At 41.9% G+C, this 18,148-nt stretch overlaps 2 protein-coding genes across 2 annotated transcripts in view; one reads left to right on the plus strand and one right to left on the minus strand.

The window, feature by feature from the left end:
• Nucleotides 1-1,369: 1,369 nt before the first annotated feature.
• On the plus strand, nt 1,370-15,831 carry ACAT1 (acetyl-CoA acetyltransferase 1). The gene is made up of 11 exons (XM_035898506.1): nt 1,370-1,416; nt 4,567-4,684; nt 5,581-5,676; nt 7,004-7,104; nt 9,655-9,798; nt 11,252-11,402; nt 11,959-12,054; nt 12,855-12,968; nt 13,369-13,433; nt 14,073-14,230; nt 15,467-15,831. Exons 3-11 carry the CDS (start codon nt 5,613-5,615, stop codon nt 15,585-15,587), a joined length of 1,014 nt encoding a protein of 337 aa, XP_035754399.1. The 5' UTR covers nt 1,370-1,416; nt 4,567-4,684; nt 5,581-5,612; the 3' UTR covers nt 15,588-15,831.
• A 1,295-nt stretch (nt 15,832-17,126) lies between these two features.
• Nucleotides 17,127-18,148, minus strand: part of LOC104130067 (protein NPAT) — a 23,487-nt gene continuing 22,465 nt past the window's right edge. The window contains exon 17 of the mRNA XM_035898504.1: nt 17,127-18,148. This exon is cut by the window's right edge and continues 389 nt beyond it. The gene's annotated coding sequence lies outside the window, so the exon portion shown is untranslated.

Consider the following 18,148-nt stretch of genomic DNA (forward strand, 5'->3'; position numbering starts at 1 on the left):
GCCTGGCGTGCCTGGAGCGCCGGGCGCCCCTCGCTGGGGCTGGCAGAGCCGTGCTGGGGGAGAAGAGGGCGGGTGAAGCATCCACATTGCGCTGGGCTGCGTGTGGGTCGGCCACGTCGCCCTACGCGAAGCTGAAGGTTGTGTCTTACCAGCTGTAGAAAGTGAGGGGTTTTTGTTTTTCTTTTTTGGTTTTTTTTGTTTTTTTTTTTTTTTTAAAGAAGTCTGTGATCGACACAGAGCATGAATGCCACTAGCAGATGCTAGTTACACTTAGAAGAGTGTTGTCTGTTTTGTCCAGTTTACTACAAAGGTAACCTTCAGGTGTAGCACAGTAAGGGCATGTTACTTCTCTGGGGTGTCTTTTTTTTGATACTAACCCTTGAAAGCCCTCTTGTTACAGCCCTGCAGGGACATAATTAATTTTCAGAGAGAAGTTTAAGTTATTTTCTGCTGGCTGTTACAACTGAGCTAGTAAAAAAAACCAAACAAACAACTCATTGAAAAGCAGTAGGAAAAAATCTGTCTTGTTACTTGAAGTTTGTCAAACAAAGAGAGAAACAGACTAAATTTTCATATTGTAGACGTGATACCAGAAAGCATTCATTGATTTATAAAATTTTTGCAGTGTCCTTAAGTAGTTACTAGTTTAAATTAGTATTTATTTAGCTCTCACTCAGTAATGACCAGAAGCCTCCAGTGTACTGACATGTTGTCTAAGGAAATGGCTTAAACTCTTGATATTTTGAACACTAATTGAAAGATTAATTCTGCTAATACATGAAACAATACCTACAGATGTATCTTTGTGTCTTTACGCTGATTAATTAGATGAAGCCAGTAGCTGGTGAATTAGCCTGCGCAGGTGATACCTTTTAGTTTTTCTTAATTTTGTGGGGTTTTTTTAAAAATTAATTATCCTCATTTTGGTTCAAGAAATGCCAGTGAAATGAAGCTGTAGACACAAACTGCCACCGTTTAGAAAGCAGGGAAGTTAATGATAGCAATGAATGAACCAAGGTCCAGAGAAGCAGGCAGGGGGACTAGTAAACTTTTTCAAGATAGCACCACTCACTTCCTGGTTTAGGCATACGTTATATGTGTACCTAACAGACTTGGCCAAAATGAACCGTGTTTTGTTTTTAAAGTAGTATCTGTTTATTTGTCAGAAAATGTTTTATCACAGATGTTATGGTGAGACTGTGTACTAGACTACACTTTTTTTTTAAAGGCATTTTATTATTTTTTTATGTAATACTTTTCCCAGTGTTTCTTAGATATTATTTTTTAAAATACTAACTTCCATGAAAATGGTACGTTACTGAAATTGGCTTTCTCAATATGAAATTCTGAGGACTTTCTTGTTTTCAGGCTTTGAAGTATACAAGCCGTGGCTATGCATCACAGCGTACTCTAAATGTAAGTATAAGGCACCATCTGACTGCAATAAATCACCATTTTAAATCTATTTCTTAATCACTGCAGTTTTTAAAAAAGTTACCACAAAAAAACCTGTGTTACAGACAACGTGACTTGTGCCCAAGTCATACCTTGGTGCAAAATCTGGAAGAAAAGTCAGATTTCCTTTTTTATTTTGTTTTGCTAATTGTGTGTACTGTGGGGCAGAATTGGTTAGAAGGGTGTCAGCTAACTTAGTGCCACTATCTACCTGGTCTTGGAAAATACAGCTGATGCCAACTAATCCCTTTGAGGTCATTGTATGTTATCCTGCAACTTGCTGTTAAAACGTAAAAGATGAGGACAAGTATGTTACTATCACTGAAGTCATTCATGGTAAGAAAGGGTTACAGAGACAGACCTTCTGAGTTTTAAACAAGTATATTTTTTCTTTCTTTTTTTGGTTTAGATATTTTCTAGTGTTCTGTTTCTTTGCTTATCTCTCTAAATAAAGAACTTGTGGTGAACCCTGTAAAGCTTTGTGTCTACCTTCCACTGAAACCAGCACAGTTGGAGGTTAGGGTTCATTGATGCTTCTCAGTAGCTGTCCAGGGGCAGCTAGAGGCCTGAAATGTGCATCTTTTTGGTGTCAGGTCCTCAGGCTACTCTCACAGGGTTAGCAGGTAGACATGTTGATGTAGCACTAAAGCTAAGAGGCAAAATAAGAGTAGATCTGTTTTGAGGGGCTAGTAGGTACAGAGCTGAATGTCATGCCATGTCTTAAACTACTGCTTATGCATTATGCTGAGACCTGGGTGCTTTTGAATATCTCCAAGGATGGAGACTCCACAAGCTCTCTGGCAACCTGTGCCAGCACATCGTCACCCTCACCGTGAAAAAGTGTTTCCTGATGTTCAGAGGGAGCCTCCTGGTGTCAGTCCATGCCCATTGCCTCTGGTCCTGTGCCTGGGCACCACTGAAAAGGGCCTGGATCTGTCCCTTTTCCACCTTCCTTTCAAGTATTAATATACATGGTGAGTCCCCCTGAGCCTTCTCTTCTCCAGGCTGAACAGTCCCAGGTCTCTCAGCCTTTCCTTGTATGTCAGATGCTTCTGTCCCTTCATCATCTTCACGGCCCTTTGCTGGACTTTCTCCAGCGTGTCCATGTCTCTCTCATACTAGGAAGCTCAGCACCAGACACAGCACTCCAGGTGTGGCCTCACCAATGCTGAGCACAGGGGAAGGGTCATCTCCCTCAGACCTGCTGACAATACTCTTATCTGATGGGGCCCAGGATACCATTTGCCTTCTTTGCTTCAAGTGCCCGTTGCTGGCTCATATCCAACCTGGTGTCCACCAGGACCCCCAGGTCCTTTTCTGCACAGCTTTCCAGCTGGGTGTCCCCCAGCATGTCCTGGTGCCTGGGGTTGTTCTTAAGATGCACTTGCATTTCTCCTTGTTGAACATCATGAGGTTCCTGTTGGGCCATGTCTCCAGCCTGCTGAGGTCCCTCTGGGTGGCAGCATGACCCCCTGGCATTCGGCCACTCCTCCCAGTTTTGTGTTGCCAGCAAACTTGCTGAGGGTTTACGCTGCCCCATCATCCAGATCATTAATGAAGATATTAAACAGGACTGGACCCAGTATTGGCCCCTGAGACACACTGCTAGTTACTGGCCCCCAGCCAGACTTCTGCCACTGATCACCACCGTCTGGGCCTGGCCATTCAGCCAGTTTTCATTCCATCTCACTGCTCATCCAGCCTGTACGTCAACAGCTTCTATATGAAGATCTTCTAGGAGACAGCATTGAATGCCTTACCAAAGTCTAGGCAGACAATGTCCACTGCTCTCTCTGCATCTACCAAGCCAATCATTTCACTGTAGAAGGTTATCAGATTGGTTGTGCATGACTTCCCCTTGGTGAATCTATGCTGGTGACTCCTGATGATTTTCTTGTTGTTCATGTGCCTGGAAATGGTTTCCAGGATTAGCTTGTCTCATCGCCTTCTCAGGAGCTGAGGTGAGGCTGACCTGCCTGTAGTTCCCCAGGTCCTCCTTATTGCCCTTCTTGAAGATAGGAGTGATGTTTGCATTCCTCCAGTCCTTGGGCACCTTTTGCAATTGCTGTGACCATTCCAAGAGAGTGACCTTACGAAGATACCTGCTAGCTCCCTCAGCACTCATGGGTGCATTCCACTAGGGCCCATGGATTTACATATGTCCAGTTTGCTTAAGTATTCCATGACCTGATCCTCTTTCACCAAGGGTGCGTCTTCCTTGCTCTAAACTTCCCCCCTGGTCTCTGGGGCCTGGGATTCCTGAAGGCCAGTCTTGCTAGTGAAGACTGGTGCAAAGAGAGCGTTTAGTACTTCAGCCTTTTCCATGTCCTGTGTCACCAGGTCCCCTGCCCGATTCAACAGCAGGCTCACATTTTCCCTAGACTTCCTTTTGTCTCCTAGGTGCTTTTGGAAGCCCTGCTTGTTGCCTTTGACATCCCTTGCCAGATTCAATTCCAGCTGGGGTTTGACTTTTGTAACCTCATTACTGCATGCTTGGACAGGGTCTCCCAGGCGCCCTGTCCCTACTTCCACCTTCTGTACGCTTCCTTTTTGTGTATGAGTTTTGGTCATCCATGCAGACTTCCTGGCACTTTCGCCTGACTTCCTGCTTGTTGGAATGGACTGCTATTGAGCTTGGAGGGGCTAATCATCAAATATTAGCCAAAGCTTGCTTTGACCTGTTCTCCCTCCAGGGCCTTGGGACTCTTTCAAGCATCATCCATCCCAAGCATCATCCATCCCAAGGCTGAGCTCAGTGCACTCCAGCTGTTCTCTCACATAAAGGGCAATCCCCATCTCCTTGGCTTGTCCTTCTAAAGAACCTGTATCCATCCATGGCAGCGCTCCAGCCATGGGAGCCATCCCACCACGCCTTCAGGATCCCAACAAGATTGTAGTCCTGCAACTGTGCACCGATCTCTAATTCCCTATGTTTATTCCCCATGCTGCATGCTTTAATAAAGATTATTTTAGTGCTCTGAAACACGTGCAGGATAAAAGGGAAGCTATGACATGAACGAAAGAATAAAAGTGGATAAATTTAAAAAATACTGTTAGAGGTGTGCGTGTGTGAGAGAGACTGTGACTTTTACTCCATGCTTCTCCTCTTAGGAGGTGGTGATAGCAAGTGCTGTAAGGACGCCGATTGGATCTTTCCAAGGATCCCTCTCGTCATTGCCAGCCACTAAACTTGGTTCCATTGCAATTAAGGGAGCAATTGACAGAGCAGGTATATGTAAATATTTTTTCTGTGACAAAGAAAACCCCAGGTGGCTCAGAACAGTATCAGTCCCTGTCTTTTAAGTTGCTTGGTAAGCAAGAGGTCCTGTGCTTTGTGTTGCTGTGGCACTCTTAAGTCTTTATTCACAAATGGTATTTAAGTAAAGTTGACTGTTGGGCTTTGCTTCAATCTGAATTAAATTATGTGCTGCTTCTAGGAACAGAATGTTACTTAGGGATACCTGTGCTAATCCAAATTTGATTGATGACGGCTAATTGTTCTTCTGGGGTGGGGTTTTATGACACACCTAAGCTGTTGCAAAGGCTACTCGTTACTGAAACCAGTAGCCCTTCCTTTCCCTGCCCATTTTTTTCCATGTGTGCTTATGCTTGTAGGACAGCCTTGTGAGTCTATTGATGGGTTCAAATTAGCAAAAAAGTCTTTTGGGAGGAGAGGAGGGTTAATTTTCTACAAATCTGGCTTCTTGAAACAGCGTATTACAAGAACTTGGAACACCAGGGCTGTTGCAAGAGCTGCAGTGGGAGAATAGGCCTCTTCTGTCTGGTGGTAGCTATCTGTGGCCTTGGCTCACCCCAGTTAAACAAACGAACAAAACTGTTTCTTTAGACATAATTGTGGCAGGCAGAGAGTTTTGTGTTCTGCAGGGTAACAGGGGAATTCTGTTTTTGGTGTGTGTGTGGGGTCATCAGTTCATCATGTCGCATGAATATGAGAGCAGAGATCTGGGGTGCACCCAACAGGGGCCTGTGTGCTGCTTTTGGCACACAGGTGGGCAGTGGCATGTTTCATCACTCTTTGATAGGAAACTTCAGTGGGAAGGTTCGTAAAAGGGAGTTACATCTTCCGTGCAAAGAATCCTTAATCAAAACACTTTTGGTTTATAGGTATCCCTGCAGAAGAAGTGAAGGAAGCGTATATGGGTAATGTCTTGCAGGCTGGACAAGGACAAGCTCCAGCAAGACAAGCAGTCCTGGGTGCAGGTATTGATTCTCTTGACTCTGGGGTTAAAGTTTTTCTGTCTTTATGTAGACAGAACAGATTATTGAGGTAGGACTTAAAGCAGAGTGGTGCCCAGCCTGTTGTCAAGACAGTCCATGCATGCTTTTTTCGCTATGGTGGGTGAAGGGTGTATGTTGCACTCATGTAAGTGGGCCTAATTGTGTGTCCTCAGGAGTCAATTTTCATGTGTGCAGTGGATGTTACTGCCTATGGTGTTTGCAGAACCTGGAGAAGACGATATTGGAGACCAGGCTGCTACTTCCAGAGCACTTTACGCTAATGATGGATGCTGCTCTTTGAATCTTTCATGAAACAGACTTTTTTTCTTCAGTGTATCGTTACTCTTAAGCCTTATTGGATAAGAGTCAGTGAGTTTCCCTGAACTGCAGATATGAGTACATCATTATACTCATCTTCCCGTGGAGTCTGGAGCCGTCACTAGAAGGATTCACTCTATAACATTAACTGCGGCTCAAATGTTATTGCGATGCAGGAATTATTTTCTTCTCGTTTTAGCTGTAGGAATGAGTTTCCATACCTTAGCATGACGCTAGCATAGTCTATGGGTCAGGGAAGAACTGGATACTTTCTTGGCTCTGTCCTTGTAGTTTTTTGAAAAAGAAGGAACAGCTTCCATGCGAGGCAAAGGGATGAGTATGACTTTTCTTTCCCCTGGCTAGGTTCCCCATTTCACTGCTGGTATGGAGGTGATGTGCTGGTAGCTGAGCCATAGTGCTGGAGAGCAAGCCTAGGGTAGAGGCAGTGATGCAATGGTCTTAAGCCGAGCTGCACAGATCAGAACCCAAAGCTATTGCCAGGAATACTCAATAATAATTCAGTAATATAACCGTGTGAATGACACTGACACCTAGTGCTTTTGGTCTTGTTCAGTATTGCTTGTGTTTAGAGTCCCTGTGCTTCTGGGGTCTGTCTTGTTGCCGTTTGCTAAATTCTATAGCTTGTTGATGTCTTTTCAATCATTAATTGAAATCTTGCCCCTTCTTAGAGGCAGGGATTGGGGTGTCAGGAGGAGGAATAGTTCTGGAGTCACTTCCCTGATCTTCTGTCTCCGATTCCTTGTTTGCTTGCTCCCTTATTACAAATCTCTTGTCTGAAGGGGACAAACAACAAGAGTCTCCAAGGATAGCAGCTAGGGGTGAGGGCAGATAAATGGCCCTGGCAGGTTAAATAGCGCAAGCTGGACACCTGGAGCTTAGATAAAATTTGGTCCCATGTGAAATATTGCTGCAACACCAAGAAGGTGTTAGTCTGCCCTTTAAATAATACAGTTGTTTGTACAACTTTCAGGTCTGCCAGTCTCCACTCCTACTACAACTGTCAATAAAGTCTGTGCTTCAGGAATGAAATCGATCATGATGGCAGCACAAAGCCTGATGTGTGGGAGCCAGGTATGCGAATTTTAGTGCTGTTGTATGGAAAAAACCACACAACTAATGTTGTAGATCCTGTCCTACTAATGACTGTGCTCTTTGATGGGGGACTGTGTTTTGACTTGAGATAAAGCTAATCAGTGAGGTTTTGTTTTGCTTATGCAACATTAATTTTATAGTCACTTATGTATGTTTTGTTTTAAAACAAAAAAAATTGTAAGTATTATAGTTAGGAAATTGTCAGATGTATTTTTAGAGCTGAGTAAATAAGGTGAACTTTTTTTGGGGTGGGGGTGGTGTTACATTCTCTCCCTACTGCCCTTCACTCACCCTACCTCCCACCCCAGCCCCAAAAAATACTTAAGGGAATTTTCAAGCTTTCTGGTTTGAAAAATTGAAGAAATTTTTATAGACTTAGTTTTTGCTGAAACACATTCAATCTTGACTTTCAGACACTTTAAACACACATATAAAGCAATGTTGTTTCCAAGTACATTGTTCAATCTTGACTTTCAGACACTTTAAACACTTAAATGAATTAAATACACATATAAAGCAATGTTGTTTCCAAGTACATTAAAGATGTTTCAGGCTTTTTTATTGTTTTAGAAGCAGAATCTATTGTTGCTGAATAAGCGTTTTCATTGAAGAGATCTTGATGGAGGGGAATTTGCTCATCTCTGTCAACGGTGTTCTGAGATTCTCTTTATGACGGGGAAAATAGTATCACTTAATGGGAGGATGGGATAATCTTCAAGCCATAAAAGCTATGCAGCAAAGACTATGGGAGAACTGTCAATGTGAAGAAAGACATTTCAATTTTTTTTTTTAATTCCATACTCAAAGCATTTTGACAACATCTCTGAAGTGAAAAAATTGTCAGTTCAATGTATATGTTTGGTTTACAAAGTGGGTCATCAGTGAGAAATGTACTTACTTTTTTTTAAATATCAAAAGTAAAATGTTTAAGTTTTGATGTCCCTTCTGTGAAAATAACAGTAGTGTAGCTGAGTTAAGCATCTCCTTATTGTTTTGGCTTGCTCTGCAGAGAACAGCACTTTGTCCAGTGCTGTTCACAGTACTGAAGTCGGTGGAAGTCTTGTCACTGGACTTTGAACCAGGGCCAGCACGTCTGTGTAAACAGCTACGCTGGGATTTAGTCATTTATATCCAATGACTTCATGAGAGCAGTTGTGCATTTGGTTGGTTTGACAGATGCAGGCCACGAGCTCTGAAGAGAACTGCAGTTTTCAGCTGAGCTAATCATACATGCTGTGCTGCCAGTCTCAGCAAAAGCAGAGACTTGTCCAGTTATTAGTCTCTTGGAGCTATAAAATACGGGGTTTTTTGGTATTTCGTTGTTTTTCCTGGCTGTGGACTGTGAGGTATCTGTGGTATGAAAATCAGTGATGGTTCCCAGTGGCTTGACTCGGTGCGCATCATTGTATAAACAATTGTATTAACTCCGTCTCCAAGGTTTTCCCTTTACAGAACTGAAATACCAGGGACTCTTGTTCTTCTGATCTATTGCTGCTTCCATATCTCAACTGCCTTTCCGATTTATCTGCCTTTCCAGCTTGACTCCAGCCTTCTTTCTTTTCTTTATTACTTCATGTTGCTGTTCCTGGATCTAGTTTATAATCTATTCTGAACCAAGCCATTTTTTCTCTAAGTCTTAATTTAAAGAAACCAAAAAAGCTTTCATCTTTTTCTTATCACTGTTTTGATGTAAAATGTTCTTGAATTTATATTAACAGCACTATTGAACTCTTAAAAGACTCGCATTGCTGTGTATGTATTTTTCTTACACTTACCCATCTTTCAAATATGCCATTAAACACAACTGTGCCTGTTCTTCACATCCTGAGATCCTAGGGATTTTGGGGGCATAGCCTGACAAACAGTAGGTATACTCATGGGCCTTACAGCTTTGCTGTTTGTAGGTTTTCTGTTTGTTTGCTTTGTCTCAGCTTGAAAAGTATATTAATTTAGAAATGTCCATAATGATTCGGCTTAATTCAAATTCAGTAATTAAAAAAAAAATTATCACCACCCCCCCCCCCCCCCCAGCCTTTTCAGGTGATAAAACCTTATTATAAATTATCTCTCTTTACATAGTAAGATGAAACAATATTATGTAAAACTCCAGGTACTTGTAAATATCTCTTCTTACTGGTCTCTTAAGATGCTGACTGTTGCTTGTTCCATAGGGATATGGAGAACAAAAATGAGAAATTTACAGGAAAAAAAACCTGTTTAAAGTAAATTTCATAATTAGATCTCAGAAGCTTTTGAAGTAAAAGTTCAAGAGACTGACATGGCTCTTGCAGCTTTCTAAAACTGCATACAAGACAAAAGTCCAGTTCTGTCAGGGTAGATTAACTGTCTTCAGCAGTTGTTCCTGCTCTTTGCTTTTTAAATGCATAAAGATTTTTTTTTCCTCTTTCTCTAAGACTCCTCAGAAATGTAGTGTGTCCATGCCTAAACTTTTGCTCATATTTGTTCCTACAAGAAGGCGAAGAGAATACACTGCATTATCCATAATTATAACTTGTTTTCTTTGAGCAGGATGTAATGGTTGCTGGTGGAATGGAGAGCATGTCTAATGTTCCCTATACAATGAGCAGAGGATCGACGCCTTACGGAGGAGTAAAGCTGGAGGACCTGATAGTAAAAGATGGGCTGACAGATGTTTATAACCATATCCATATGGTAAATATTCCTGCGCAGTACTGGGGTATCAACCATAGACCTGATGCAGCTTTGATGAGCTTGCTTATAATTATGATGAAACTGCCTCACCTGGTAAACCTAGAGATGAGGAGTAACATTAACGGAGGAGGAAAAAGTCTTCCATTTCCAGGCTTCCTGTAGTAACTGTAATGGAGGGGCTAGACAGAAGACCCAAACAGAATAGCAGATTGTGTGTTGGTGTTTATCTGTCTCTGACTGAAGTCCAAATAGCCTAGAGCAGGGATTTAAAGAAAAAATTCTGCTACTGCTAGATTGCTGTTGCTCTATCTGTGGGAGAGAGCAATGAAGTTACTTGGTGTCTTTGAGGGTTACCTACTCTGTAGGGGTCAGCAGGTTCTCCCATTTCTTTTCCCTCCCCCAATGTACATATCTTGTATCTTCTGCTGGGAGGTTTGAGTCAGCTGATACGCTTACTCATCAGCACGGTAACTTAAATTGGACAAACGACTGCAAACTGAGGTTGCTGGTTTACCGAAAAACATGTCATGAAGAATATTCTAGCATGATTCGTATATTTGCTACAGACCTCACTGCTGCTGTGTGATTTGCTCTTTTTGCAGTGTCGCATGCTCTGCTTAGGCTATTGCTTGAAATCCATTCCCACATTTCAGCTAAAATGGGTATTGATTGTGAGGATTTTTATAGGAATGTAAATAGCAGCTTTGCTAGTTTCCTATATGTGGGGAAAAAATCTAGGAGTTGGTTATAATACACAAAGTTATAATAGAATGGGGCAGTATTTCAGACCCTTTTGTCTTTATTACAGCAGCTGTAGGTTGCTTGGAAAACCTTAATGGTCTGTCTGAGAATATACAGGAGGGCCCATCTGGTGGCTTTAGGAACTTCCTCTTGTCTATGTTTCAGCAATAGATTAAGTGATTTGATTGCTTCGTTCTACTTACTTCATTCCAGTTATTAGACAAGAGGTATACATACTTTTATTGCTACAGTTCTTAAGAGTATCGGATCCCGAAGGCTGAATAAGCCCTGTGTGTTGACCTGTTCTTGTAGCCTTTGGAATAGAGAAGCTAGTAGCAGAATGAAAACACCAGTAAGATGTGAACCTGCTGTTCTGTGGCTGAACAATGATCTTCAGTCCCTCAAAACATCAACCCTAAGCACTTTAAAACTTACTTTTGCACCCAGTTTTTTAACTAAAAAAAAAAAAAAAGCCTTGTAATGAATGTTTCTTCGTGGCTTTAATAATCTGGATCCAGAAAACATTTGCTAAATCTGAAATTCATATTCCAAAACCAGAAGTCACTGTTTGATCATGACTGTGTAAAGTAGAAACGGACACCAAATATTAGTCACATTCAGTTTTGGAAATCTGCTGGTTGAGTTTTTTCAGCCACAGTTGTAGTTCACATTCCCAGAAATACCAAACCTAATGTGCCTGGTTTTCTCCAAGGGCAACTGTGCTGAGAATACTGCAAAGAAGTTTACTATTTCACGAGAGGAACAAGACACTTACGCCATAGGCTCTTACACCAAGAGCAAAACAGCCTGGGATTCAGGAATATTGAAAAACGAAATAGTTCCTGTCACTATTTCACAAAAAGGTATTGTGGAAAGGTGTGATACAATGAATTGTGTTTCTTGCTGAAAGCCGTAACACTGTGTGCATGAAAATTGTGTTGTTTAAACATGCAGGTTATCGGGAACGCTTATTTTAGATTAGCTCAGAATGTTCTGTTATGCAAACTTTCTGGCGAGCAGCAGTGAGTGACCTGGGATCTGGTTTTGTTTTTTACCTTCTCTTCAATGTTACGTGCCATGTCGTCTTACTTTTTTATAGAAGTGGAAGACTAACTATTGAATTTAGCTAGTACGGCTTGAGGACATCTGTGTTTTAATTTCCCTGTTAATTACCTTAAAGACATGTTCTTTGTCCCTTTCGTTCAGCCATCATGAGGTATGAAGGGATTCGCTGTGAATAAATTGGATTAAGGAATCTTTTTTTTTTTTTTTTTTCCAGTTTTCATAAGCATTTTACATGCGCCTACATGTTTTTTTACGGAAGTTGTTTAAATAAGGCAGAATTTAATCCAAGTACTGTGTTAGAATGTCTTAAGAATGGACTGTACTATAAAATACTAAACCAAATCTGAATTTCAGGAAAGCCAGATACAGAAGTGAAAGAAGATGAAGAATACAAACGTGTCGATTTTAGTAAAGTTCCAAAGCTGAAAGCTGTTTTCCAAAAAGAAAATGGTAAATATTGTTAAATTATCTGCTGAATTTACTACTAAGTGCAAGGATGATGTGGTGCTTAGGTACATGGTTTAGCGGTGGACTTGGCAGGGTTAGGTTGAGGGATGGACTCAATGATCTTAAAGGTCTTTTCCAACCTAAAGGATTCCATGATCCTGTGATACTTTGTTACAGTGAGGAGTGTCCTTCACAAGAGCCTGAACGCCCAACAGCAGTAGCCCGTTAACGTTTAAATGCCTGCTGAGATACAGAAACCTGCTTCACAACAGCATGAACTGGCTTGGATTAAAAGATGGTCCAAGAACCTTAAACCAGTGAAAACCTCTGGTTTGGACATTTACCTTAAAAAGAATGAAACAGACTGGTTTTGATTTAGCTATCGCCTTGATCTCCACCAAGCATGAGCTCTTGTTTCAGTGGGAGCTGGAGTGCCTTTATATAGTTACCTGTTACTTCCCTGAATCTGTCATCGTTGCTTCTTTCTGGCTAAATCCAAGTTGCCACTCATTCACAGCCAGTTTTGAGCTGGAATTCCCTGTTAATGCCAGCAATGCAGCTGACGTGGAAGGTGTGACCTAAACTGCCACTTGGGTAAAGAAATGGATACATGGGATTGTACTTGTTTAATCAAACTGATCTAAAAAACCAACTCATTTTTAGTCAACTCAGCGCCACAGATATCACCATATTGTTAAGGCCTTATGTTAAAGGGCCTAAGGTAAAAAGAAAATCATTAACAGGCTCTACCTGAGCTATATCACACTCCCCCCTCTTGTTTAACGATGCTTTACTTTTCCTAGGCACAGTTACAGCTGCTAATGCCAGTACTCTGAATGATGGAGCAGCTGCTTTGGTTCTGATGACTACAGAGGCAGCCAAGAGACTGAAAGTCAAACCGCTGGCACGGATAGTAGGTAGGATTTGCCTTTTCTTATCTTTGAGCACAGTCCTGGAAAATACTCCCATAGTACGCCCTCAGACCGGCAGTCCTGTTTGGCCGGGTATCTGACGTTCATGGGACAGAAAAGGTGAGCCCTTGGGCATTATGGCTGCATCTTCTCAATACAGGCCTTGGAATGTCAAGTGTTGTGCTGGCAGGCTTTCGATCATAAACAGCTTTCTATATCGAATAACATTAAAGCTACAAAAATGTTGTTATGTGGCTCACTTAAGGCACGGAACTTCAGATATATCTATTTCATGGACCATTATATTCAGAATTTTTCTATCTTGGCTGGGTTTGCTGCTTGCACAAATAAAAATCACGTATGGTAAAACCAAAAGGTCTTTAAACAGCTTCTGTGATTTTTACAGCGTTTGCAGATGCTGCGGTTGATCCCATTGACTTCCCAATTGCACCTGCACATGCTGTTCCCAAGGTAGGAATAAAACCGAGTGATTTTTGAGAAACAACAAAATTCCATAGCACTGGATCATTGGTTCATCCCTCAGTGGATCTTCCTGCAATTAGGAACAAAATTATAGTTGTGTCACAAATACAAAGGACACATGTTTTTCAGAGGATCAAGGCTAGAATGCAGATTTCCAGAGTAACACCTTCCTCACACCTACTTTGAAAGAGAAAATTGTTTTATACCACTTTCACCAACTTTGGGCTTGTTTACACTCCTGAAGCTTTGCAGCTAGTACGGCTGAGAGGCAAAATAAATTGGGTTGTACAAGGATAGACTAGTCCAAAAGGAACTGACGACAAGCGTATGGCGTGAGGCAGTACGGTATCAGTTTGCACGTGCTTACTGTAGCACCGCTCTTAGCGTCAGCGTGATGAAAGCGTTTCTCGGCGTAGGGTACTCTCCATTGCTGCTTTTGTGAAAACTCAAGTTTGTGCCTCAGGATCTCAATTTTGCTTTTTCCCATCTGACAATGAGGTTCCAAAACGTGAATTTGAATCAGACTATGGGCAGGCTGAGTCACTGACTTCGAAATAGACCTAATTATTTCTATAATTAGCTTCCTGATCTTTTCATAGTAGTAATTGGGTTTGTTATTATTTCTAGATTTTAAATGAGACAGGCCTGAAAAAAGAAGACATTGCAATGTGGGAAATCAATGAAGCGTTCAGTGTTGTGGTGCTGGCCAATATGAAAATGCTGGGTATTGATCCACAAAAAGTAAATATGAACGGAGGTGCTGTCTCTCTTGGACACCCAATAGGGTAAGTAGAATAAGCATGGGGTTTTGTTCTGCACAGAGGAATTATCTTCTAGATGTGCCGCTCGCACGTTCACCTTTATTCTCACGTGTAATGCAAGTAGCAAGGGTAACAGAATTCTGCTACCAAGAACATAGTGACTAATTCAGGCCTTCAGTTGCAGGGTATGTTAAAAAGAGCACGATCCCATTTTTCTCTTCACAGTTATCACCTACTTTTTATAAAGAGCTTGCTTGTTACCATAGCTATAGGGGTTTGTGAAGTATTAAAACCAAATCACTGTTAACGTGACAGAATAAACAATAATAATTAATCAAGTGGTTAAGCTAATAAAATTCACAGGTAAACTCGTGAAAATAGCAGGATATGATACAGGGACTGCTCTTTCTCTTACATGAGCAAAGTGAAATTCCAGGTCTTGTCAAAGTGGTTTTGGCAGAGAATCCAAGTCTCCAGGCACCTCATGCAGCAGACAGGACCGTGTGGGGGTGGGTCTTTGGTCTGAAGTTCTGTCGCCTGGGTAGAGGGGTCGGATCCCCTGCTGTGTTCCCCAACGGCTGTAACTTACTCATTTAAGTGTGTCCCACTAAGGGGGATCACGTGGCACAGTCCAGGTCTATTAGGGAAAACCCATTTCAGAACCTCTAGGTAAACACAGATGTGAAGTAACCACGTGGTACATCACAACAAGGAGTACTTCACAAAAAGCTCTAATTGAGGTATAATCCCCCAAGATGCGCTGACGTCTGCTCTGCAGTATCAGCTGCTTCTGATACGGGGATAAGATTGGTCTTAGAAGTTAATTTCAGCAGTCTCATGAGAGAATTTAAGTGTCCGATTTTTGCATACGGCAGTATATCAAGTTGTAAGCAAATAAGAAACTGAAATCAATTGTTACTATCTATTTGGTTTTTGTGGTAGATCTGTTACCTTTGAAAGAGCTTTGCTACACATAGAGGTATTTCATAAGATACAGACTGTCTCGGAGGCGATTTCCAGAAGAAACTTGAGATAAACGTGGGGTTTTTCTTTGTCTATGTGTAAGAATCTTTCTGTTGGTTAAGTACTGTAGCTAGAGAAAAATGGCCTGTATTGCATTAAATGTAGATGACAGGGCTGGTTTGGTCTTTCTCTTGGTGTGGGGGTGTTTTTTTCTCCTCCCCGTGTACTATCCTGTGTGGGTCAAATTAAGAACTACCCTTAAACTAAGCTATATACCTTTTTTTTTCTTTTCTTTAGAATGTCTGGAGCAAGAATTGTGGTTCACATGGCCCATGCGTTGAAACAAGGACAATATGGTCTTGCGGGAATTTGCAATGGAGGAGGAGGAGCTTCTGCAATATTGATAGAGAAGTTGTAGGCCCAAACGGCGTTGGAAACAAAGCTTTAAACGCGCTCTGATCAAAGTGATGAGTGGTACCTGTTACATCTTATTTATCAGTAAGTGGATGAATTCCTTAACTGCTATTCTAAAATTTCTTAAAACATCACTGATTACCGATACAGACCACTGGGCTTTTATTACTCTGACTTAGTGCAAGTTTTTATACAGTACAAATAAAAAAATGTCAAATTATGATAATCTCTTGAGACCTGCCAATAAAGAATGTTTGTTAACCGTGGCTCCTCCGTCACTGACATCTGGTTTCTCAAATGCTGCTGAAAATAAATTCTCTTGGTGAGTCACATAGTGCTGCCACTAGAAGCAGCTAGTTTATTGCACTTTTGTTGCTTAATTTTCCTAACTACGAAGTGATTTTCACGGGGAAAAAAAAAATAACGTAGAGGTTGAGTTTCTACTGTTGTGCACCTCGAAGCCAGGTCAAATGTGGAAAGGAGCCCTGCTGTAGCACTCACTCAGCCCGGCTGGGGCTGTGGTATCAAAGGAAGCTGGGGGAGAGGGTGTGTAAGCACGCACTAACATGGCCTCAAAATGCTGCTGCTCCTTTCCTTTCATGTGACCCTCCACGCTCTACAGTTGTGTCACTGTGCTTTTACGTAGTGGCAGCTCCGGGACCGAAAGAGCAGAGTTACTGTTACTGCTGCTTCTCTAGGAGCTGCCCCAGACCTGGCTGCGCGCTCGAGGTCGCAGTTAAGTCTTCGGGCAGCCAGGGTTAAGCATTCCTATTGCAAGTAGGTGGACAATGGGAAAAATCCTTTCCTGGAATGAACCTTGCTCAAGACTTCAGTGAGAAGTTCGTGCTGTTCCTTCAGCAAGCTCCCTCTTGGAGAGCAAAAATGGGCTGTTTCACCAGTATAAAGCCTATTCCCACCTCACCCTTCTCACTGGAGATAAACATCAAGCACTTTTAAGTTTCTTAGCTGGGATTTAGGACAACTGCTTTCTTATTTTGACATCCCCTTCACCAGGAAGTCACCTTTACCTGTGGATTGTCCTTACATTTTCCTCCAGAAATCAGGGGGAAGAAATACTTTGACTGGGATGTAGCGCGATGGGTTTTTTCTCTGGGAAGGAATGTACCTGCAGAGGTAGCAAATGAACAGTGGTTTTTAAATGCTACCTACTAAGAAAATTAACCTTCGTTCATGCTCTGACACCTGCTCTTCTAAAAATTATTTGCCATAGGACAGCAGCTTGGAACTGGAGCTGCTGCTTCCTTTGAAAGTGTACGTGAACCCACTGATAATTCACATCTTTAATACTACCAGATCACCTGAACTGAAAAAGAGATGGTGATGGATATTGGCTGTCCCATGAAAGAGCTACGCTGCATCTCCAATAAATAGCAAATCCATTAAAAAATATCACATATCAACTGTTGGGATACTCTTGTGCATAAAATGCCACCACCTAGCAGAGAGACAATGGTTTTTGCCACTCTGACAACTGCTGCTATTAGAACTTGGTGTTTAATACGGAGCTCTTTGTCTTAAAAAATGACTGATCAACACGACTTTTCTATGCAGTATCTGCAAAGCTGCTTAGTGGACTTACAAAATATTAAGCAAGACACAGAACTTTTTATTAAAACAAAAATATTTATTATTCAAGCTGTAAATGCTATGCAGTATTTAGTTATTGGATGGGTTTAATATAAACATCTACTGCATAATATTGGTTCCTTAGGAATCCTTGTATACTATCTGAAACATTGCCCTGTTGCTGTACAGATCTCTTACAAGAAAACTTGTGGTTTTTAAGACATCAACAATTTGAGAACAAAGGAGGAAATACCGGTAGAGAAAATCCTGCAGTACTGGAGCAAGGCTTAGTGTGGCAATTTTCACCCATGCTAATTATTACTAAAATGTAGGCTGAGCTTCTCCTGTGCCTGTTTGGAAGAGAGTTTGCATAATAGCTATGCCAAATTCTACCTTAAGCAGAAAGATCAGATGCAAATTTTTTCATGTCTGGCTAAAAGCATAAGTAATACTAAGAAATGCTTTCTCAACGGTACAAGTGACAGGAGAAGGGGCTCTTGCCGTGGAACCTGCTGAAATTCTCCTCCGGCTATGCTACCGGGGTCTGAATACTGGCCTTAACCCACAAAGCGCACCGTCTGAAAGCAGCTTCTGCATTCAAGCGACGTCCTGTGCAGCAAATACCGTGAAGAGATGAGGCCTAGCCCAGGTGAAGTTCTTACCTGGGTGACCGGTTGGGAGAAGCTTCATGAGATGGGGAATCCTTTTGGAGGTTTTGTCGGCCTTATGTTTAGGTACTGGTACTTTTGTTAACAACTTGTTCAAAGCCTTACAACGTGGGTTTGGCAGTTGTGAGAGAAGAGAGCGTTAGCACAAGCCAGTTACAGCTGAAGATTAAGTCCCTTTCAGATTCAGCAAGACAACGGGAAGGGGCCAGGTCAGCCGCCTGTGTCTTGGAACAGTGAACTAGAAACCCCGCCTTCCAAGTCGCCACCTCCTCACAAATCGGCTAAGCGGTTTCGATGGGGAAGGAGAAAA

The sequence above is a fragment of the Egretta garzetta genome, unplaced genomic scaffold, assembly GCF_000687185.1.
Source record: "Egretta garzetta isolate BGI_Z169 unplaced genomic scaffold, ASM68718v1 scaffold217, whole genome shotgun sequence".
NCBI classification, from domain to species: domain Eukaryota; kingdom Metazoa; phylum Chordata; class Aves; order Pelecaniformes; family Ardeidae; genus Egretta; species Egretta garzetta.